At 32.8% G+C, this 23,125-nt stretch overlaps 2 protein-coding genes and 1 pseudogene across 5 annotated transcripts; 1 reads left to right on the top strand and 2 right to left on the bottom strand.

Moving 5' to 3' along the window:
• Positions 1-1,004: 1,004 nt before the first annotated feature.
• Positions 1,005-7,271, bottom strand: LOC113732274 (protein DETOXIFICATION 29). Its single transcript, XM_027257958.2, has 8 exons — positions 6,846-7,271; positions 6,035-6,576; positions 5,496-5,582; positions 4,602-4,658; positions 2,869-3,101; positions 2,079-2,197; positions 1,359-1,445; positions 1,005-1,216 (listed from the first exon to the last, which is right to left on the bottom strand). Exons 1-8 carry the CDS (start codon positions 7,179-7,181, stop codon positions 1,145-1,147), a joined length of 1,533 nt encoding a protein of 510 aa, XP_027113759.1. The 5' UTR covers positions 7,182-7,271; the 3' UTR covers positions 1,005-1,144.
• A 3,744-nt stretch (positions 7,272-11,015) lies between these two features.
• Positions 11,016-13,430, top strand: LOC113732273 (uncharacterized). 4 transcript variants are annotated; one of them, XM_072080265.1, is made up of 3 exons: positions 11,016-11,246; positions 11,822-12,907; positions 13,030-13,430. In XM_072080265.1, the coding sequence occupies exon 2, from the start codon at positions 11,874-11,876 to the stop codon at positions 12,903-12,905; it is 1,032 nt and encodes a 343-aa protein (XP_071936366.1). In that variant the 5' UTR covers positions 11,016-11,246; positions 11,822-11,873; the 3' UTR covers positions 12,906-12,907; positions 13,030-13,430. The 4 variants fall into 4 exon arrangements, with proteins under 4 accessions (XP_071936366.1, XP_071936365.1, XP_027113756.1 ...); XM_072080264.1 differs by having other exon boundaries at positions 11,733-12,913; XM_027257955.2 differs by having other exon boundaries at positions 11,627-12,913.
• Positions 13,431-14,422: 992 nt separating this feature from the next.
• LOC113733562 (U6 spliceosomal RNA) lies at positions 14,423-14,514 on the bottom strand (annotated as a pseudogene).
• Between the last annotated feature and the right edge of the window lie 8,611 nt (positions 14,515-23,125).

The following is a 23,125-nucleotide window of genomic DNA, read 5'->3' as shown; positions in this document are numbered from 1 at the left end:
TAACAGATTATTCTGGTTTATCTTAACAACAGACTAGCTAGCTTACCTTTTTTTTTCTCACTTTTATTGTTTAAAAAAAGTTACTTTTTTTTTTTAGAAAGCATTAGGAACTAGCAATAAACAAATAATATCTCAACATGCACCTCAAACAGTAGAATCTTCAACCAATTAAAAGTTCATTATTCCAGAATATTTGTCGACACAGTTTTCAACTACCAATATTGAAAACTTTGGGGTAAAAGTACAATATGCCAAGCCATAAATTAATGCAATTCAGATTGCACAAGAAACCCATGATCTTTTAGCCAAAAAAAAAAAAAAAATACACATCCCCTAAAGCACTTCCCACAAATGCTGTCTGATTGTTACGTTTCTTGCAACCAACTCTTTTCTGTTCGTCTTTTTTTTTTTTTTTTTTTTTTTGTTTAAGTGAGAAGTCTCGAATTCGGAACCTGTCCTTTACATTCTTTCTCCCCTCTTCTTTGTTCATGATCACTTATTAAAGAAAACGTTTTTCCTTTGACCTTTCCTTAAGGTGTCTTTAACTGGTGATCTGGTCATACTTTTCTTGGGGCAATTCACATACGTTTATTTTCACTAAATTTATAGTGCAACTATTTTTTCTGCCCGTGTGATTATAGAATCCACTTTCAATCAAAATTTAACACAGTTGAATGAGAATTTTTTTAGAGCAAATTTATTTGGTCCCTCTCTCATAGGAGAGTTGAATGAGATTTTAGTTGGGGGATTTTTATAGAGAGAAGGAGGAGAATAATAGAATAACGTCTCCACTTATTAATTCTCAAGATATAGTGTATCTCTTTGTATGTTTGATGTAATATCTGCCATTAAATATAACTTTAATGAAATCATGATATTTATCAAGAAAAATATACATGTTTTCATTGAAAAATTATGTTTTCTATATTGAAAAAGATAACGAATTTTAAATTTTTAATCTTCAAGCAGTTGAACATATAAATTCTAGTATAACGGAGATCCACTATGCAAGCCCTTAATTTTATATTCACAAGATATGGAACAAAATTTGAGTCATTGAGTACAATTTTCCTAATATATATAATTATAATGTTACACCTTAGATTCAGCTTTATTTTATTTCTACGATTTCTGCCTCCAAAATTCATGGCTCTTCATCATCTTGAGGTAGCGTTTTCCCTCCCATTTGTTCTAGTCTCTTTCGAGCCGCATAAGCCTGCAATTACATAGCACCATAACTAGATTAGTTTCTAGAAGGAATTAAATTATTTTATGGTTTTCTGCCTTGCACTTAGTTTAATTAAAAAATATTTTTCATGCAAAATAATTTATAAAGTTTGTAAAGTGAGTATAGGCACCTCCTTTTTCCAGTTTGCTAGGCAAACTACCAACAATATTCCTAGAATTTGAAGGCATGATCCAAGAAGCAATCCGTACCAAAGACCCTGAAATCAACCAAAATTCAAGTAGGCAGTAAATTAGTATTTTGTGTTGAATTTTTCTATAAGATTATACAGTACGCACGATGGTGGGAATGATACAATTAACAAATTAGCCTGTAAATGGTAAAAATTACAACTCAATAATACTAGAAAGTTACCCAAAATGGCGGAGATTACAACTTTATAACATATATAACCCACAAATACTGGGAGAAAAAAATCACGTATATATGTTAAATTTGAATTTAGAATCTCTAATTCATAGTTCCCAACCTTAATCACTAAATCAAAACTTCATCTATAGTATTTGTTATTAAATTTAAGAAGTGCTAATTTAAGAGTTAGGTCGTTATCCACACACATTGAAAAAGTAATTTAACATCATTTTACTAGTCACCCCACAATGTTCCTTAAACAGTTTAGGGGCTGTTTTTGTAAATATGGTAAAATTCAGTACTGTTACTGTAATTATGATGTCCCTAGTTAAGCATAATTACTAAATTGTATCACATTATTAATATATTTCCAAATTTGCATCATTAGTTTAATTAATTAGCATAAGTAACTCTGTTTTAACAATAGTTTAATCAAAACTATGGGCAATTTTGTGAAAGTAGAATAGCTTAATGAATTCACCTTGAGGCCTAAGTCAAATTTGAAGCATAATACAATGCCCAAAGGAGCCCCAATCAGGAAATAGCAGCCAATATTCATATATGCTACAAAATTTTGCCACCCTGCTCCAGCAGCCACACCTACACAGTTGAAACGTTGTATTGCTCATAAGCATTAATTTTGCTCAAAATTTTGATGGTGGAAAATCCTTGTAAATGCAAAAGACAACAATAGAATGAGTAAAGAAATTCGTAGAAGAGTTCCGGTGCAAATGCCTCATCCTATACAAAAAAAGAAAAAAAAAAGCTTGCTTAGAAAATCCAATTGAATCAAACTTTTTCCAAATTGTTTTGAAATTGACCTATTAATGTTAAAATTCTCTATTCATTAGTCTTCAATATAAATAATTTATCATATTGTATACTTGTTCTCTCCTAATCTAGAACACCTTTTCCACATTAACATGATAACCCTAAGAGTTGATTATCTCTATATCCGCTTTACTTTTATTGTAGATGTTGCTATGAGAACGACCCGAGATAAAAATATTTCATCAAACTTTTATGTATTGATATTCTATACATTGACAGTATATGCACAGTACACTAACACAATCGGATGCACAGTACACAAACGCTATTCAAATAAATTGGCAATCTAATAGAGTTGAATTCTGAAATTAAGCATTAGCAGATTATGCTAGCTCTTTCACCATATGTAACCTATTTTGAACAAATGACTAAAAGAGTGCTCAAAATACCCAAAAGATTATAGCACACAAAAATGGATTAATTTTGGAAATGATGAGTACCATTTGCAGGAATGCAATAAAAAGTTATATGAGTTCCGAGAAGTGGGGTGAGCTCCTCCACCAGCTGCTTAACTTGTTCATCATCTGAGAATATTGCTGGGTATTGCTTCCGTTGTAAGAACAGAACCAGAGCAAACAAAAGGCCGAACAGGGTGGACAATATTCCGACTACCATTACTGCCAATTTTGCAGCTCTTGATCGCCCCGAGCCCAATTCATTTGACACCCGCACGCTGTCATTTTAGGCACGCCCAATGTCATTATAAGCGTAGGCGGAATTAGAAATTTTATTTCTTTTCTTTTTTGAGAGGTCGAACTCTAATTCAATTAAAACTCAAGTTTACAATGTGAAATACTTTTAATTTTTTGTAGGGGTAATAGTTCAAATTTATACAATTTTTTTAAAACAAATTTCAACTTTTCAATGAAGAAAACTTAATTTTTCAAGACATGGAGGCTGAGGGCCTCCCCCCCCAAGCCCCCGAGTTTCGGCCATGATTAGAAGTCTATACATAGCCAAGGAAGATTCATGTTACATCTAACTTTTAATCCATTAATTCTCTCTCTCTCTCAATAATGTTTTCCCATTTTTCTTCTTGATGGCTCGAATTCATGACCTTTTGATTACATATTAACTGTTTTACTAACTAGGCTTTTACTTTTTTTTTTTTTTAAAAACCCATTCCCACTTTGAACCTTTACTTTTAAATCCATTCTCATTTACATGCCGAGTCCATTATTCACCGTTAATTAGCATGTCAAATTTCACTTTACACCTCTAATAAATTATCTATTTCCACCTAGCATCCCCAAACTCTTTTTTTTCTTTTTTTGTTCTATCCTTACATTTAAGATACCCTGTCTCGATTAGATTTATGGAATTATTTGTGTCATTTTTTTTGTAATCTCATAATTCTTCAAATATTAACTAAACCACAAAAGGACATGGTATTAATGTGTAAATGAGGAATATGGTACAAAAAGAAAAAAGAAAAAAAAGGTGTTATTAGCAATAAATTAAAGGGCAAAAAATGTATTCATTAATGACCTATTTACCAAAGAATAAACCTGTTTAACTATTTATTCCATAGTTGGGTAAAACATATCATATAGTGTTTCAAGTACTTTGATTGATTTTCCTGTAACATGATTTAGATGTCGATTAAAGAGCAAATTGACTAAGATGTTACACTTTCATGCATATCATGTAATATTTCAATCGGTGTTATTATCATCAATACAAACATAGACACATGATGGATGATTGACAAAAACAACTTTGTAAGAATAGACCAAAACAGAGCACTTTTTATGGGTCCAAATATTAGAATTTGGGTTGCAAACTGATTGCAGAAAATAAGCTAGAGGTTCACAGTTAAATTTGACTTGCTAACTAGTGCATGTGCAATAAGTCCATTACTTTTTCAACACGAGTAATAATTGGACTAAAATGGGAAGAACATACAAATTTATGGTATAATTTGTCCCAAAAATTGAAATTTCAAAATTTTAAGTGAGAATGAGTGATAAGTTAAAAGGTCCAAAGTAAAATTAGTTCGAACTCATAGATAATTATCGTGTATTATTCTAATAATAGATTTTGTGTTTTACAATTATTGCTATCAAATACCACGATTTTACAATAAAACAACTTGTGAAATTAAATGACTAATGAGACTTTTATATATTTTTTTCCCCTTCTTGAAGGTAAATAAACCACATTTAAAACATACCTTACGGCAGCACTAAACCCCGAGCCCACCGTGGTGGCTATGCCCAATATATTAAAGCTGCAAATGCCAAACCAATAAACAAAGTACGACACTTAGATAAGTAACAATTTAATTAATTATGATTTTTAACATTTTTTTAGCAACCCTTTCTCTAAGTGGTCAACTTTTTCTTTTTCTTTTTTTAAGAATTTGTCTAACGAGCGTCTTTGAGAATTAGATAAGTAGGAATTAGAGAGTTAATGTTTTTCAAAAAAAAAAAATGAAGTTAAAAAAATATAAGTGCACATATGGCAATAAAAACAAGTAATACGGAAAAAGTAAAAGAACTGGTATGGGAAATATTTTCTACAATGATATTTTGGTTAATTATAATAGCCAGACAATTCAGTAAACATTTTCCTTAATTTTTTAAAAAAATTTTTCTAACAACTTACATATATGTCAATTTCACCAACTTGGAGCTGTGACAAGAAAACTTAAACTTTCTCCCCAATTCTGAGTTCAATGTCTTCTTGCGTGCAGCTGACTTTCTCTAAACTAAACATTAAAGTAAACGAAAAGGTACCAATCACTAACCACCCCTACCCACCACCACCCCCCCCCCCCCCCCCCCCCAAAAAAAATCCAAAAAAGGGTCATGCTGCATCATTTTCCCCCTCAACATGTTCTAAAGTGGACAAGTATTTTTGTTTTGGTACTCAAAACTTTGGGAATCTTTAATAATTGTCACCTAGAAAGTGTTAACTCATGTTCTGAAGAAATCTATTTAATTCGGACTAGGTAACTTGCACAAGTTGTTTTGGCTTATGGGTATATGACTTGTCTAACAATCCATACCTTTAATGTTCTATTCATCAATTATGGAGTTTTGATTTGACCATTGTATGAACTCACCATATAGACAATGCTGCCACTGAAACTTCAGCATTCTTTAAATATCCAGCAAGAAGGGTCACTGCCATCCCATTCCACGATGGCAAACTGCAAATTTTCGCCCAAATTTTCATTATTTTTTTACTTTCTTTTTTGGAAAAAGTACATCATATCAAGGAAAAAAATGTCATGGTAAATACATCCAATTTTAAAAATTACGATTGTACAAGTCATTGGCAGATGCTGCCCCCAAGATTTTAAACATTCTAATATATCCCCTTAAACACATTAAAATTTTCGTTTTTATGCCTATAGAAATTAGACTTTGCCATCCCTAGATTTTAGAAATCAATTTATACTTTCTTGAAATGTTAGAAGTTTTCAAGGTTTCTGCATAAATGGAAGGATGCCCTGCTAAGTATACTTCTTTACTAATTTTGCCCCCCAAAATTTGATGAACTCGGTCTTTTAGTTGTACAAGTGATTAAAAATGAATTCAATTTCTCCAAATCAATATGTCAGTTCAGTCAATATACATACATGAATTCCAAGAATTATACCATTGCATAAGAGCTGATAACACTGATAACTTGAGAAATCCTGAAAGATTTGTGAGGGCTTTCCATGAAAAGCCAGACCAAGTTTGACCACAGCTACCAGAGATGATATACAAGAACTGAGCCACTGCTACAAACCACCATGATGAATTCAGCATCAGGGCCGCGCCGGGAAGACCCCATCCTATCTTGAGTATCAAAAACCAGCCCAGAAAAACATGTAGAGAAAGCGCCACCGCAGCTATCAGAGCCATCTCTTTAACCTTGCTTTGAGCTTGGAGAAACTTTGTGGTTGGAATCATCAATGCATATGCAAACTGCTGTGGAATCATCCACAAGGCAAATCTTCCTGCCTCAGTAGATATTGTAGCAGTTTGGCCTAGGAATTTCAGGACTGGGGTTGCAAATATGAAGAGAGAGAGATTTCCTAGTGTTGCACTGGTGAGGATAAACCATGACTTTTGCATGTATATTCCAAGCATATCATATTGCTTCGCTCCATATGCTTGTCCACATAGAGTATCTAATGCACCTGCCGTTCCTGCCTGCAGAAGAAATGAAATTAATCATTCATCAGTTACCATTTACCGACGAAGGAATTTCATAGAAAAGAGACTCGTGCAAATTAATCATCTACCAGGAACTAAATTTAAATGGTGACACAAGGATTTTCTGAAGCTGTTAGAAAATAGGGAACAAAGTTTATCTAATCTAGGTGCTAAATTTCATGCATCTAAGGAAACAAAAAGAAAAAAAAAAAGAAAGAAAGAACAATAAATAGTGAATTTTGCGGATGAATAGAATGTCTATGTACCAGAATGCCATAGCCAAAATCTGCTATGACTGAATTTTCAACTGAAATTGCAGCAAGTTGAATGGTTCCCAAATGGCCAGCAAATATCTGAGTGAAGCAGCCGAGGCCGTACAGGCAAACTGAAGCAAATATAAATGGACCGGCTAGGGACCAAAGCTTCTTCAATTCAATATAGAATTCTCTTGAGAAGCCAATGATGCTAGTATTATAAAATGTGTGATCAGCTGTAACTGAACAGGGCTTCTTTTCAATTATAGAATTATTCTGGTCAATTGCGTTTGGATTATGGGCATCATAAAAAGTGGAGAGCAGGGGCTGATTGTGGTCTTCCTCCATGGCCTGTACAGGCACTACACACAGTCATATACTAGTATGCCAGAAAGACAAATAAATATAAAGGGAGAGACGTAAAGGGTACTGGAAATTGGAGGAGAACTTCTCTTAAATTAAGGATCCAAAGACAAAAAGTTAAATTGCTGTTGGGACAATTGAAGGAGTGCAAGCATAAGTGTGACTTGAGTGTGTCCTACAAATACAGTGACTTGAGTGTGTCCTACAAATTGAATGCTAGATGGGTACTTCATCGTAGAATATGTGGGGTCAAAATTAAATTACACTATCATAGTATTCTTTAGACGGGCACTTCATCCTAGAATATGTGTGGTCAGAATTAAATTACACTACCATAGTATTCTTGTTTCTTTTGTTTTGGAATAATTTTAGAAACCTTTCTTGATTTGAAAATATCTGATTTTATAACATTGGGTCTATTCCTGATTTTATATGACCTTAGAGTACAAAACAGATATATCCTAAAGAAAAAAAATCTTTTGTAGTTGGAAAATATCTAAAATAAATATTTAGTATATGTTTGTACTTTAAGAAAACATGTTACTTATGGGTCTGACTTCTATATTTTGTTCTAACATTACATCTTCATGCTCTTTATCTTTGTTCTTAATTTTTCATTTATACACTTATAATTTTGTAAAATAGTAAGGCAATGCTAGAAAGAAATTATTTTCTCTTTCCTAGAATGAGTATTCTAATGATATATTTTGAATTGGGCTTAAGATGTTACAAAAAATTTGAAAAGAAGGGAGGCAAGTAGTATTTTTAAAACTTTAGGGATTCTAAGTGATAATGTCAGACACCTTGAGGGACGTTTTTGAAATTATCCCTTTGTTTTTTTTTTTGACTAAAAACTACCTTTTAGAAAGTGATGTGACTTGATCCTTGTACATGTTGTTAATGAATACTTTGTGCTTGGATGCTCCTAAAGTACTACTTAATTTAGTAGCATGATTGCAGAACCAAAAAATTCCACTAAAAAGTCATAGGAGATATATTTCACAAAATCAATATATATAGAGAGGCAATTTACATACATACAAGTATGTGTAGGAGAAGAGGAATAATACTAATAATATATCATTAATCATACTTAATTACGTAATTACAAGATATTTAATCCTTCACTTTTCTCAACTAACCACAATAATAAGACTCCCTATTAATAAATCACGTGACCTGGTAAACAAGTCTTACAACTATAAGAAATTTCTCAATAAAATGCTAATTCCTAAACAGTGAACTACCATAACTTGACTAAAACACTACTGTTAAATAATAATACAGAAATTTCTATTTTTTTTGAGTCTTGATTTAATATGCCAACAATGATATACCCTAACATGGCATCAAGTTTCTAATCCACTAGATTACCAGAAAAAGAAAAAAAGAGAAGGAAAGAAAAATTTAAACCTTCATACGAAATATTTATCATTTTTACCCTAACATTGGTTTTCTAACATTTAGTCTCCAATTACATTTGATTTCATTTCTTATAGCTAGAAGACTCAGAGAGGTGGATGACCATCCTCGACAATTGGAAGACTTTTCTTATTTATAACCAGTTTTTTTGGGAAATTTCAATGAAGTCGTCGAGTTTGATAAACCATTTCTCGACGTTCAAGTCCAGTGTTTGAAAGATTTCTTTGAATTCGGCCGACACTGAGTCGAGCCTGCTATTGTACTCGTGAATATGAATTCGTGTTACTCCATCCAAAAGATCCTTACCCTTATGCCTTATGCACCAATTTTTGAGTAAGTCGTTTTCCAATCACAAAATTGCAGTTATTCGTTATCTCAATAATGCATGCTTGATTGTTCAAGGTCTATGTTCTACTTCTTTCATCTCAAACAGCTTTTTTTTTTTTTTCACTTTAAATTTTTATTATAAATCTAGGGACCAAGAGTGAGGTTAACACAAGTTTCAAAGCCTTTTCGTTTTACCAAATGAGGCTTGGAAGATTTGCTTATGACGTACCCAAAAAGCAAATTATTGCAGCCCAAGTGACAAGCAAAAAACTCCATTAAAGAAGCTTTAGATTCTAATACGATACCTAAACATCATTTCAATTCAACAGTCACGATTCATAATTGAGTGTTTCCTTTCTATTGCTTCCATCTTTTCTTGTGTATTCATGCGAACATCAACTAATTCAAGCAGCATCTTTGACATTGTGGATCATAGACGTTGAAGCGTACAAGCATAGATCCCTTTGCATCCACTACAAATTAAACCTGCATGCATGCTTATCCACTAGGATACGTAATTGTGTTGACATCTATGATGTGTTTAGGTAAATATTATGGTTTTATCTTTTATACACTGGCAGTGTATACACTTTCACCATTAGATACACGACACATAATTCGAATTTGAATTTGAAATCCAAATTTTACAAGTGTGTCATGCATCCAATCATGATAGTATATACACTGTCAGTGTATATACGATTTACTCAAATATTATATATCTTTGTCTTGTTCTATGTTCTTAATTTTATTAATTTACCTTACCTTTCATTTTTCATTTATTTTGTTCAATGCCAAGTTTCTTTGCATCCGAATTCTTTCTTAAAGTCAAAGATTACACATGTTCTTTGGGAAGATTTTTTTAACAGACGGACATATACACATTCTTTCAACAAGCACTTGTTAATGTTTTATAACTGAACAGGTGGATGAATTTTAGGCCCACCAGTTCAAAGTACAGTTAAGCTGGGTTGACTGCTCAATATTGAACTAAATTGAGGAAAAAGTTGAACTAAATTGGGGTTAAGCATGGTTATTAACCCCCGATTGTGTCAACTCCTTATTTGGTTAGATTAGGAATCCGCTGAGCGATGGATCAATTGCTAGCGGATTAGGGGTAATAACTATGAATCCGTGTCAGTGGTGTGTTTTTGGGAGTTTATTTAAAATTTTACTATAATTTACTGCACTTGATTAGGAAAAAGTCTGTGTTAATTCAAAAATCCAAAAACACTATTCTATTTTCCAAAAGCTCGCCAGTATCCAATTTTAAAGTCAATGAAGTTGAAATAAACTGCCAAAGTTGTAGAAAGATCGCCAGCATCCAATTTTCAAGTCATGAAGCTGAAATCTGAAATAACTGCTAAGCGTCACGGTCAATTGCACGCTTGAGATGCTGAAAGCTGAACTAAACTGCTAACTGCTAAGCGTCACGTTCAAGTGTTTCTGTGTTTGGCTCTTTTCTCCATTTATTTTGAGGGTCCTTTTACACTTGCACAAATTTTGACTTACTAGTGTGATTGGATAGGAGATTATTTGAAATAATATTTTGAATAAACACTGTAGCATTTTTTTATATGATGCACGTGAGATTAAAAGCATATTAAAAAATGTGTTTGTGATATAATTGAATAAAATTTGGCTAATAAATCATTATCCAAACGCATGTAAAATTATCATATAAACGTACTACATACATACAAGTCTATATTGACACAACTTTCCCTCTTCCTATGTTGTTAGCTTAGAGTACAAGACTTTAGATGTAATAGAGAGTAAACTTAGGTCTTGTTTGATAATTCAATTCAGTATTTCAACTTAATAAATTAGATCTTAATATGATCAGACACGTTTGATTGTAAAAAATTGAACATTTGAATTAATTAAATGGCACTGAATTTCTTAGGTAAAACTTGCTTTTAAAAATAAATGATGAACTATTCACTTATCACTTAATGTGATATACACTTAAATGTATCGTATTTAGTACATTTAACAATTCAATAACTTAATACTCCCTCCGTCCCAAAATTTGGGTCGCTTTTTGGGAAACACACTTTTTATGTACAGTAGCATAATGGGACACATTTATCTGATTATTCCAATCGTGCCCTTTGTTGTCCGTGGAGTAAAATAACAAGCTATTGGGTGTTGGGGACCACTGGCCATTAAGACATTTGACTAAAAGGCAGACAAGTTAAAGTAAAGCAAACATCCGTTTCCAACTCTAGCTATTCCTCTGTATACTTGGGTTTCATAAAATCAACAAGATCAGTTACAGAAGATTGACAATGGAAAAAGGTAAGATTTCTACAATTCCGTTTATCACTTTGTTGGTGCTTTTTTTTTATTTTCATTTTGTTTTATGATCTTTTGATCAATTTGAAGTAGATAATCTTGAGACTTAACATAATTTAGCTAATCTTTTATTTGGCGCCATTTGTTGTTTTTCCCTTTTTTTCTTGAAATTTGGCGGTTCATTGAAAATTTGTAGATGCATTTTTTTAAGCTTTTTGTTTCTCACGTTTCTTATAAATAGATTTTGGAAGCTGATAATTCTGATGCCTTTATTCTCTATATAATGAGATTATAGAGAGATTCGTCTATTGCACAAATTCTGTTTGATAATATTCCCCAGTGAACATGGATAATCATAGTTTTCAAAATTATGAAATCTCTAGGAAAAAGTTGACAAATCAGCAAAGGCAAGCCATATTTGAAGCATTATTGCAATATAGTTATGGTGGACAACTAGAAAGAGGATTAACCAAAGTTATTGCAACACAGTTCAAAATTAGCACGAGGACAGTACAAAGAATTTGGGAAAGAGCAAAGTCTTCAATCATTAATGGAGGCTCGGTTGACATCTCTCGCAGGTTTCCTAAGAGGGCAGGACGCAAAAGGTTAGAGATAGACTTCAGCACTATCATGGAAATACCTCTACGGTGTCGAACAAATATTCGTTCTCTATCAACCAAAATGAAAGTTGCCAAGTCCACTCTTCATCGACGAATAAAAGAAGGTGTTATCAAAGCACATTCAAATGCATTAAAGCCTCACCTTACTGATGACAATAAATTGGTAAGACTCAAATTTTGTTTGTCAATGCTTCAACAAGAGAGTCTTAATGATGCACCTATTTTCGAAAACATGTTCAATATGGTTCATATCGATGAAAAGTGGTTCTACATGACTAAGGAGTCTGAGAAATACTACCTACATCCTGAAGAAGAACACCCTATGAGGACTTGTAGGAGTAAAAAGTTTATTGTTAAGGTTATGTTTCTAGCTGCAGTTGCTCGACCTCGCTTTGATTGTTCTAGAAACAAGCACTTTGATGGGAAAATTGGAATATTTCCTTTTGCCTTCAAAGAACCAGCTAAAAGGAATAGCAAAAATCGTGTTGCTGGTACTCTAGAAACAAAGCCTATCCTATCAGTGACCAAGGAAGTGTATAGAAGGTGCTTAATTGATAATGTTTTGCCTGCAATTCGTGCTAAATGGCCACAAAGTGATGTTATCAGCCCTATCTTCATCCAACAAGATAATGCAAAACCACATATTGATCCAATGGATGTTGAGTTCATAGAAGCTGCCACAAGAGAAGGTTTTGATATTCGTTTATCATTTCAACCACCTAATAGCCCTGATATGAATGTTCTTGATCTTGGGTATTTTAGAGCCATTCAATCACTCCAGCATCAAGAAGCACCTAACTCTATTGACGAACTAATTTCTGCTGTTGAAAAGTCTTTCGATGAATTATCATCTGAAAGTCTCAACAATGTGTTCTTAACCTTACAACTATGTATGCTTGAGGTGATGAAGAATTGTGGAGGGAATAATTACAAAGTTCCACATATTGGGAAGCAACGGTTGATAAGAGATGGAAATCTTCCTTTGCAAATTGGATGTGATAAGGAGCTTATTGACAAAATCATCCATTATCTACAAGCATGAATGTACTGGTATTGGTTAGAATTTCCATATTATTTAAACTTTGCTAACTTCTAAATTATGATAAAGGTAGTGATAATGCTATCTAACTTATGATTGATTTCTTTTTCTCTATTTTGTTTTGAAGGTATATCAAGTCATGGATCAAGTTTCTGGACTTGGATTATGCTAACGCTTTTTGTGCAGAACAAGGGACTTGACTTTTGCTATTAATGCTTTTGTACAAAACAGGAGACTTGACTTTTGCTAGACTTTTGCTACTAATGCTTTTGTACAAAACAGGGGACTTGACTTTTGCTAGACTTTTGGTACTAATGCTTTTGTACGACTTGGCTTTTGCTAGACTTTGCTACTAATGCTTTTGTGCAAAACAGGGGGCTTGACTTTTGGTCCTAAGTTATTTTTGAGGGTTGCTTATAAGATTTGGTTGTCACTCGAATCTATTTTAGGGGCATAGATTTTGTATTTTGTTGATTTGTATAGACAACCATGAACTCTTGGAAGCAATGAGCAGTAAATGTTATTTTAGTCTTGGTGCTTTCAAATTAATGCCTTGCTTGGATGTTTAGGATTTCAACGTAATACGCACTAGTTGATCATTTTATTTTTTCTTTGATATTTTTTTCACTCTATTTATTTGTTAGTTTGATACTAGAGGCAAATTTAAGAGCAAGAACACAAGTTATAGGACAAATTTTACCTTTTCTTTTTTCACCTTTACATTAAAAAAATTAAATAGTGATAAACAAAAGGGTAAGGAATGCATCTAGCATTCTTTATTTGTTTATCCAAAAAAAAAACTTGATTTGTATTATTGTAAGAAATTTGTTCTTTTGTTAAAAAAAAAAAGATAGAAAGACAAGAAACGAAACTTTCATTGCATCTGCAAACACTTGTGTAGCTTGAAAAGAGTAAAGAAAAGAAAAAAATGAAAAACAAGGAAAAAAAAGAAAAAAGGAAAAAAAAAACAAAGATTTGAAGTGCAAGAAAAGAAATGGAAATGAAAAACACAAAAAAAAAAGCAAGGAAAAAGAAGAAAAAAGAAATAACAAAGATTTGAAGTCCAAGAAAAGTAACGGAAATAAAAAGAAACGCAAGGAGCTAAATGTGTTATGGCAGGGCCCATCATAATTGTTTAGTGCAATTTTGACTTTTCAATAGAAGGGTATAATTGGAAAGTAATTTTAAAAGTAGTTTGACTTTTTTAAAGTGACTCAAATTTTGGGACAAGTAAAAAGTGGAAATATGACATTAACAATGGGACGGAGAGAGTATATTCAAACTTCGTATTTCGAATTTCAAATTTCATTTTTATCAAACACACCCTTAGCCTTGGACGGGTCCATGTGAGGGTAGTAGAGAGTTTTTAATTTTTTTTTTTTTTTTGGGTTTAAGGTAGGATATCGCCTAGAACAATTCAAGGTCAAGATTTTATTACACAATCTTTATTTTTTTTCTATATTTGTTTTAATTTTATTATTTTTCCTTTTTTTGATAATCAAACACACTGAGATCCATTTATACATACTGGCGTCTTCTTGATTTGTGCGTAGGACCATGCTAATCTTTCTCTGTATCGTTCCAATTTTATCAGATGTCCCCCCGTAGGGACACATACTGTCGTGTACCCAATGTAACTTAAAGTATACGGCAATTTCAACAATTCAGACATCCTATCCTCTTGCTTGGTGGAGACTATTGCTCCTTTGCTTCCAAGCCCCAACAGAAGAATACAAAATAACTTATTAAAAGATACCAACATTGCTTGTCAAAATTAATAAATGAATCAAAAGCCAATTACGTTTACATAATGGCCATACAAGAAAGCCAAAAAAAAAAAAAAGAAAAAAGAAAAGCAGCAGAATATAAACAAGAAACTCTAAAAAAGCAGTTAAAAATGCACAACTCAAGTGTTGTCGAGGTGCTCAAGCTGAAGGGCTAGTTTGTAAGAGACGAAAGGAAGCACACGCTTATTTGCTCAACTCTTTCATTACTTCGTTCTCAAATACTTTTTTGTCTTTTTACCTTTTTCCTAATTAATTTCTGTTTATATCATGATTTCTGCTATTTCTGTCTCCATAGTTCATATTTTTCTTCATCATTTTGACCTTGCGTTTCCCCTCCCATTTTCTTGAGTATCTGTCGAACAGCATAAGCCTGCAACCATAACTACATTAGTATGTAAATGAATACAAAGAAATTATGGTTTTATTTCTTGGACAAAATATAATCAAATTGCGGTCCTCATGGAAAATACTTTGCGAAATTTGTAAAGGGAAATTATACCTCCTTTTTCTTAGGCAAACTACCAACAATATTCCAAGAGTCTGAAGGCATTACCCCAAGAAGCATCCCATACCAAAGACCCTGAGAAGTGAAAACAACCAAACTTCATGCAAGAAGTAAACTACCACATTTGTTCAATTTTAAGAAGTGATAATACTATAAAACTTAGCTCTCTGTCCACAAGCATTTAACAAGTAGTCTAACATTAATTTGCAAGCCGCCACATAGTGATTTGTAAAAATTTCATGGGAGGTTACTTCATTAATGGTAAAACTTAGTATCATTAATGTCACTATTATATCCCTACTTAAGCATAACCACACACTTATTTGTAGCAAAAATTGATGTATTTTCAAATCTTGCATAGCTCAAAAAATTAGCTGAAGTGTCTCCATTCTTAGTGACAGCTTACTCAAGCTGAAGGCAGTTTAATCAAAGTAGAATAGCCTAATGAAAATCACCTTGATGCCCAAGTCAAATTTGTAGCACATTAGAATTCCGAAAAGGGCGCCCACAAGGAGATATTTGCCGATGTACAATTTTGTAAACACCTTACGTGATAATTTGATTGAATCAAATTTTGTCCAATTGTCTCGATTCATTACAATCTATTGCTTGGAAAATGCTAAATTAACTAAGACCTCCATACATCCATCATCTGATTGATAACGATATTTTCCAACTCCTCTCTACATAAGAGGAAAGGGATAGTATGGATGATTTTGAAGGAAGGAGTGTAAGTGAAAAATCGGGTTTAATTCCTACCACTTATATTTTTTTAAAAAAATTCCTCTCTACATCTCATCTTCTCTCAAAGGCCTTTCTTTTAGAGAGGGAAACCACACTATGATCTTCCTTCCATAAATTTTGTTTTCCTAATAAGGTTTCTTCCAAATTTTTTTAGTAAGAGTTTCCCGTTTCTCCTAGGAGTTTCTAGTGAGAATTTTCTAGTCTCCTTAGGGTTCCTTGAAGTAACCCGTGGAATTCAAACAAATACACTAACCATAAGTTATAACTTAACATAAGTGAGATAAATCAGCTAGAGGAAACTCAGATTTAGTGGGATTTAGACCTAAAATATCTTATTTCTTGCATCTCTACTTAGTTATTTTACTACTACACCGACAATTATCTCTCCTACTTGAAGTCACCCTTTCTACGTACGTGAGCATGATGCTAATTATTTCTCTATCCCCGTAAAGTTTACGCTACATGATGTTGAATCGTTGACATTGTGCAAACTGCTCACGACAATGATCCCACCAGAAAACTACAGCTGATGTCAACCCAAATAATTTAAAAATCTAATAAGATTGAATAGTGAAATTAAGCATCACCCAAGAAAAACCAGCTTTGCATCATATGTAGCTTTTTTCCAACAAATCTACGCAAGAGTTTGCATGGAAGACAAAAGATTATAGCATGGAAAAAGGGTTCGGAAATGATGAGTACCAATTGAAGGAATGCAAGAAAAAATTATGTTGACTTCCAGTCCCAGAAAGGGAGTGAGCTCATCCACTAGTAAGGTTGAAAGATAAACTAAACTACTTGATATTCTAATCAAATTTGACTTGGTAAGAGATCATTCGAGTTTGGTACATCAACTAATTAAGCCAAACTTGAACAGCATTTTTTGTTTGATAGTTTTCAAATTCGGTAAAAAGCTCATTTAAATTTGGTTCAGTAAATAAAAGAGTCAAATTTGAATAAAATTTGAAACTCGTTAAAATACTTAAATAAATTTGAACACTATGATGTTCGGATTGATTAGGTTTGTTTGCACCTCTATCCACTAGTTGTTTAACTTCTGGATCAGTAGAGAATATTGCTGGGTATGGCTTCCTTTGTAAGAATAGAACTAGGGCAAACACGAGACCAAACAAAGTAGAAAATGGTCCAACCACCATTATTGAAAATTTTGCAGTTCTTGAGCGCCCTGAACCCAATTCATTGGACACCCTCACACGGTCAAATACATACGAGCCCAATTGAATAATATGGATGGTAGAACTTAACTTTAATTGTGTAGAGAAATTTCAGAGATAATTATGATTTACTTATTTTACTAATAATAGAATTCTTGAGTCACATTTTTTCTAATCAAATTTTAATAGCAAAGACCATGAGGTAGAAACAAAAGAACTTGTTAATCAAAATGATCAAAGTGAAACTGCAAATTGACGTTTGCATCAACTTAACTTTTTCGTTTTCTTGTAGGAAAGCTTTGAAGTCGGACCAAAAAAAAAACCTCACAAGACTAATGTCTTAACTAAGTCATGGGGAATTAAACATTTTGATTTCTATTTATGTTGCTTTAAAACATACCATATAGCAAGCTTAAAAAAAACAAAAACAAAAACCTTATAGGAGCACTAAATCCCGAGCCCACCATGCATGCCCAGCCCAGCATGTTTAAGCTGCAAACACTGAACACAAATTTGAATTTGGGCTTTTAGCCTCGTTTAGGCTGAAATAAAAAGAAAAAAAAAGAAAAGAAAAACAAGAATCATGAACCTTTTTGCAATTTGCTAACTAAGGACTTATTTGATAACTCTACTTTTTTGAATTCAGCATGTTTGGTAATAGAAATGTCTTACCACTTATTGTATTAAGCACTCCTTAATTTGTATACAAACTTTTCACTAAATTTTTTGAATTAATTACATATACTATAGCTCTCATACGTATAACACACTCCCATATATGTTATCGTACAAAGTACACATTTTTTTTGTTCACATGCACGCGCATGTAAATATATACTCTCATACATGAATATGCAAAATTAAATATAACCTTTAAATTGTTTCATTATTTTCTATCCCTCTTTCTCTCATAGGCACTTTTTCTTCTCTCTAAAAGGCAAATTTTTAAAAATAAAAACATAGTATTTCGGTGATATTTCAACTCAACATTATAATTCAGTTAATTATCAAACAAATATAACGTAATCAATTCAGCAAGTTAATACTTTCAGCAATCAAATTTCAAATTTTAAAATTCAGATTTCAGTCTTACCAAACGGACCCTAAGTTGTTCAAGTAAAGGATATTTTATAACTTTTCCTATTAGATTCTTGTTATAAGATCTATCCAATTGACACGTGTTCCATAAAATACTGGATAACAAAAACAATCCAAGTTTTAAAATATCTTTCTTAGTCAATATATATATATATATATATATATATATATATCACTTTAAGAAGTTGTGCAATAGTGTATAATAGGAAAATGTAATAGAAAACCCCAAGCCCTTTCTTCGTTGAATATATAACTCTTGAACTAACAACATAACTGATAACCTTTTTCGTGCATATTTAGGTGGACTTTCGGACCTGTGTTTTCCAATTCAACCTCTTCTTGATCCCCTTTTGAAAAGCAACTTTTGACCTCTGTAACTCACCATATAGACAATATGCTACTGCTGAAACTTCGGCATTCATTACGCCTCCTGCATGAATCACCACTATCATCCTATTCCACATTCCCAAACTGCAAATTTATATACCAAAAGTAAGTTAGCTTTTTTCCTCTTTTTTATTTTTATTTTATTTCTTTTTTGGTGGAACACATTTGATTACGAATATGCCATGGACGGTATATCCCATTTTGAGAACACCATTGGTATAAATGATTAAAATCGAATTTTCCCAAATCATCAGAGATGTGTTTGTGTTGAAGATCATTACTGTGAGTCTGTGATGTTGTGATGTATGCGAGACATAGGACATTTAAATATTTATGGTAAATTGGGACCTAAATACAGATCATGCAAGCCTAGTGTAATGTTACACTTCATCAATCACAAAGATTAAATGTAATCTAAAATTTTGAACGGCTACATATGGTGAATATCATGATCAAGTAGTACTGCACGCAATGCATATATGGTTTCCAAGAATAGTACCATTCCATAAGGGCAGAAAAAACCGATTACTTGAGAAACCCTGAAAGCTTTGTGAGGGCTTTCCATGAAAAGCCAGACCAAGTTTGACCACAGCTGCCAGCAATGACATACAAGAGCTGAGCTACAGCTAGAAACCACCATGATGAATATTTTAAATACCTTTTATTATAGATGCCTTTAAGCTTACAAATTTACGACTACTTCATTGCACAAACTTACCAATATATATGTGAAACTTACTTAAATCTAGGTTAGTAAATTCTTTACAATTATAGTAAGTTTTGAAAGATGAATAGAATGTTTGTGCATTAAAAAGGTAACTTATATGGATAACTAAAACTTGCTACTTTATTGTCCAAACTCGTCATTATGAAAAACTGACATGCAGCTAGATTAGTAAGTTTAATGAGGTCAGTAGTAAGTTTTGTCACATAAATGGTAAATTTGGCTAATAAAAAGGTAATTTTTGAAATTTACTTTTTATTGCACAAACTTACTGTTTTACTTGAAAAACTTACATACAACTAAACTGGCAGGTTTAATCAAAATAATAGTAAGTTTTACTAATAAAAATATAACTTTTGAAATTTGCTATTTTGTTGGACAAACTTACTAATGTACCTTAGAAACTTACCTGTTGCTAAAGTGAGTAAGTTTGACAAAAAATACAGTAAATTTCATTACATAAACGGTAAGATTCAATATTAAAAAAGTAAATTTGTTAAGTACTTATAACTTACTATTTTACAAGACAATCTTATCGATTTAGTTGGAAAAGTTACATGTACCTTTGGATGCATTATTTAATTCACAAAAGAAGGGATGCAAAAAGCTGTAAACTGTCACAAAAGAAAAGAAAACCGGATGTTCAGATCAATTGCAATTATTTTATATTAAGTCGCCTAACGATATTTGTACCATAGCACTATCCTATTGGCAATGTTGAATGTTGTACCTTGCAATATGTTTCTCCATATTCCAAACCGTATATTCAACAAGAACTAAATTTAGCGATTATTTTTTTGTCAGTTTTCTCACTTGTGATCAGAAAATATTCTAACCTAAAGTGTGTAATCCACTTGACATGCATACTTGCCTTTAAGTTTGTTAGTGCTGATAGTTCCACACATCATCTCCTATCCTGATCAACTAATTCCCATTAACCAGATAGAATTTCTTTGTTATCTTTTTGTCAAACTTCAACAAATCTATATACATGCACAAAGCAATTACATTGACTCACAATTACTTTCAGAAACCTGTATCTCTTGAAACCTTTTAATTACTGTTGTTCATGTAATGTGAGTCTCAATTCTGTCATGGCTCTAGGACTTTAAGTCTTTCTAAGTGATTATCTTTTTGGTCAGCTTTTCTTGCAGACAAATTAGATCAACATCTGCATTGGCCTGCAAGAACACGAGGCAAACAAGTGAACAACAAGGTGACACGCCAGATATTGCTCTGAAACTTATTTGATTAAATCATCATAATGGTACCTCACTTTGGATTGTGTAAAGAAATTCTTCATTAAATTTTGTGTAGACACAGCTAACAACAGTAAGACTTCATCAAGCAGCACTTTCAGTATCCTTGATAGAGGAAACCATTTAGTATGTGCCAAGTAATTCTTCATCAGAATTTCAATTCCACCACCCAAGCATGGCCTGACCATGAACGTACGATAATTTTGTTTCCTCAACATTTTTGACTTCCAGATGAATCAATCCACCAGTTAAGTTTCGAAGCTTATCCTTCTTTACTTCCAATTTTTTAATATTCTTCTCCATGTGTTCTATATGGTTCGCTGCCTGAAGAACATGATCTGATACTGAATGCTTTCTCTGAAAAAGGAAAAGAAAATCAATGAATCTTGAATCTAATACTAAACTAGCCAAAAAAAAACAAAAAAAGAGTCAACATTGTATTTTGTTTGATCAAGAAAAAAAAAAGAAAAGAAAAGGAATACAGGTACAAGGGTGTAAAAGGCGTGAAAAGTGCAGAAGTAAAATCTCAACAAATCAATCTCCAAGAACCGAAATTGAGCAGTAGATGCTGATGAATTTTTACTTCTTATTATGCATAAAAATTGAGAATTCATCAGTTAATTGAATCAGCAAGTCCAGCTTCATCAACTTTTACATTCAAGAGGCAGCAGATTTCCAAGAGAAGCATAAAGCCGAGCCGTTTCTTGCCTCCTTTGACGCTCGATATCTCTGTGATGGGCTTTTTTCTGCTGGTTGGCATCAGGGTTCTTCCCACAATCATGATTATCAACTCGAATAGCTGATAGTGGCTTTCGTTGCCTTTTCCGAGCCGAGTTGAACTTGGTATTGATGATGATCTCCTTAGTATCTTGTTGATATGAAGCAAGTGAAGATGGAACCAATTTGCAGATCTTGATGATGGATTGTGGGGTCTTTTTTTTTTTTTTTTTGGTTGCCTGCCACGGTATCCAGGGCTTTGCCCTGACTAATCCGTTGGTCGACCCGGGTCGCACACCTGGCTGTGGTGGGTGAGTCTCCCAACAAGGGTAGCTGCATACGCCAGGTTTCGAACCCGAGACCTGCTTAAGCGGAACCAAGCTGCTTACCACTTGGCCCAACCCCAGTTGGTGATTGTGGGGTCTTTTAGGTGGGGATAAATGGATGGCTTTGGCGAATATTGAAATAGCATTGGATCATCTTGCTGTAAAGGAGTTAAATTATTAGTAAAGTCATCAATGTTCAGCCAACTGCTTTCTTAGCTTAATATTCTGTGATATGATGAAGCTGACAAACGAAGGATACGTTTGTTAGGATAATTGATAATATGAGATCTCCTAAAAGGGCTGAGGATTCCAAGAATAATTCCTGCAATATCTTCATAAACAAATAGCAATCAGGATTGAGTAGTTCTCCCCTCTCACCCGCCAATTTTTAATTTAAATTGACACATGGGGAGTCCAGCTTCTCACCTAGAGCCATTTATAAAAAAAAAAATGTAGCATTAAACTATTAGTATTTAATTTGATTGAACGTGAAGCAACGTGAATAAATAATGGAAGAAGTGTAGTATTAAACTATTAATTTTCAATTTTGATTGAATTAGAAGTAAACTTGAACTAATAATGGAAGAAGTGCACTGCTTTTAATTTTCATTTTTTGAAAGTTTTCTTGTATCAAGGACTTAGGGGGTTTGGTTAGGGCGTGTTGCAGTAGTACTTGGATAGATGATTCTTACGATGATATATGGATCATGGGCTAATTTTTTTTTTTTTTTGGGTGTGGGCTTTTGTGTTTAATTTTGCTTGGTGAACTTATAGTGTTGGTTATTATTATTATTTTTATTTTTAGTATAAGTAAGACGTTTTGAACTTGGTATCTCTTACTTATACTCCCTTCTCGTATCACCTAATTCATCTTTCTCCCAAATATTGGTTTGTTTATTATAATGGGAAGACTTATCATACGGCAAATGATTTGGAACCAATCATTTATTTGGTCGACCTAAGATGAATATCACATCGGAAAGGGAGTTTTGATAAAAAGTTACTAAATGAAGTTTCAAAACTTTTCTTGATGTAATTTTGAGTTTGAGCAGCTAAGTATTGAGGTTTCTACCAATGAACTGTTTAGAGAAATATGTTATGACAATATTAACATAGTTAAAGTGTGTGCCACCATCTTTTAAGGTGTTTCTTGTCTTCTTATTAAAAAGCAAATTACCCCTAAGCTAGTATAAAGTCATAAGAAATCATCCAAAATTAGCGTGTGACATTTCTAAGAAGACTTGTACTTTTTAGAGACGAAGAATTCAGATTAACAAAGTATTTTAATTGTCTGGTTTAAATAGACATGTCTATTTAGATTAACTGGCGATTTAACTATGAAATTAAATTAATATAAAATTCGTTACTCAGCCTCTAAAATGCCAGCCCCAATAGATTTCATTTTTGAGACTAAAATTAAATAAATTAATATTCAAACCAATCAGAGAGATCTAGAATACCAAATAATTAAGGAAACAAAATAAAAAGCCCTTGCCACTTG

Source organism: Coffea arabica, chromosome 2e (assembly GCF_036785885.1).
Source record: "Coffea arabica cultivar ET-39 chromosome 2e, Coffea Arabica ET-39 HiFi, whole genome shotgun sequence".
Lineage (NCBI taxonomy): Eukaryota > Viridiplantae > Streptophyta > Magnoliopsida > Gentianales > Rubiaceae > Coffea > Coffea arabica.
Note: the sequence above shows the minus strand (reverse complement) of the source record. Positions and strands in the feature narration are given on the sequence as shown.

Excerpts from the sequence above, each read along its gene's own strand:
- LOC113732274 (XM_027257958.2), bottom strand. The coding sequence starts at position 7,181 with ATGGAGGAAGACCACAATCAGCCCCTGCTCTCCACTTTTTATGATGCC. Across the intron at positions 5,583-6,034 it reads TTATCAGCTCTTATGCAATG|TTTGCCATCGTGGAATGGGA; the intron begins GTATAATTCTTG and ends GAAAATTTGCAG. Across the intron at positions 1,217-1,358 it reads TAGCAAACTGGAAAAAGGAG|GCTTATGCGGCTCGAAAGAG; the intron begins GTGCCTATACTC and ends ATGTAATTGCAG.
- LOC113732273 (XM_072080265.1), top strand. The coding sequence starts at position 11,874 with ATGGAAATACCTCTACGGTGTCGAACAAATATTCGTTCTCTATCAACC.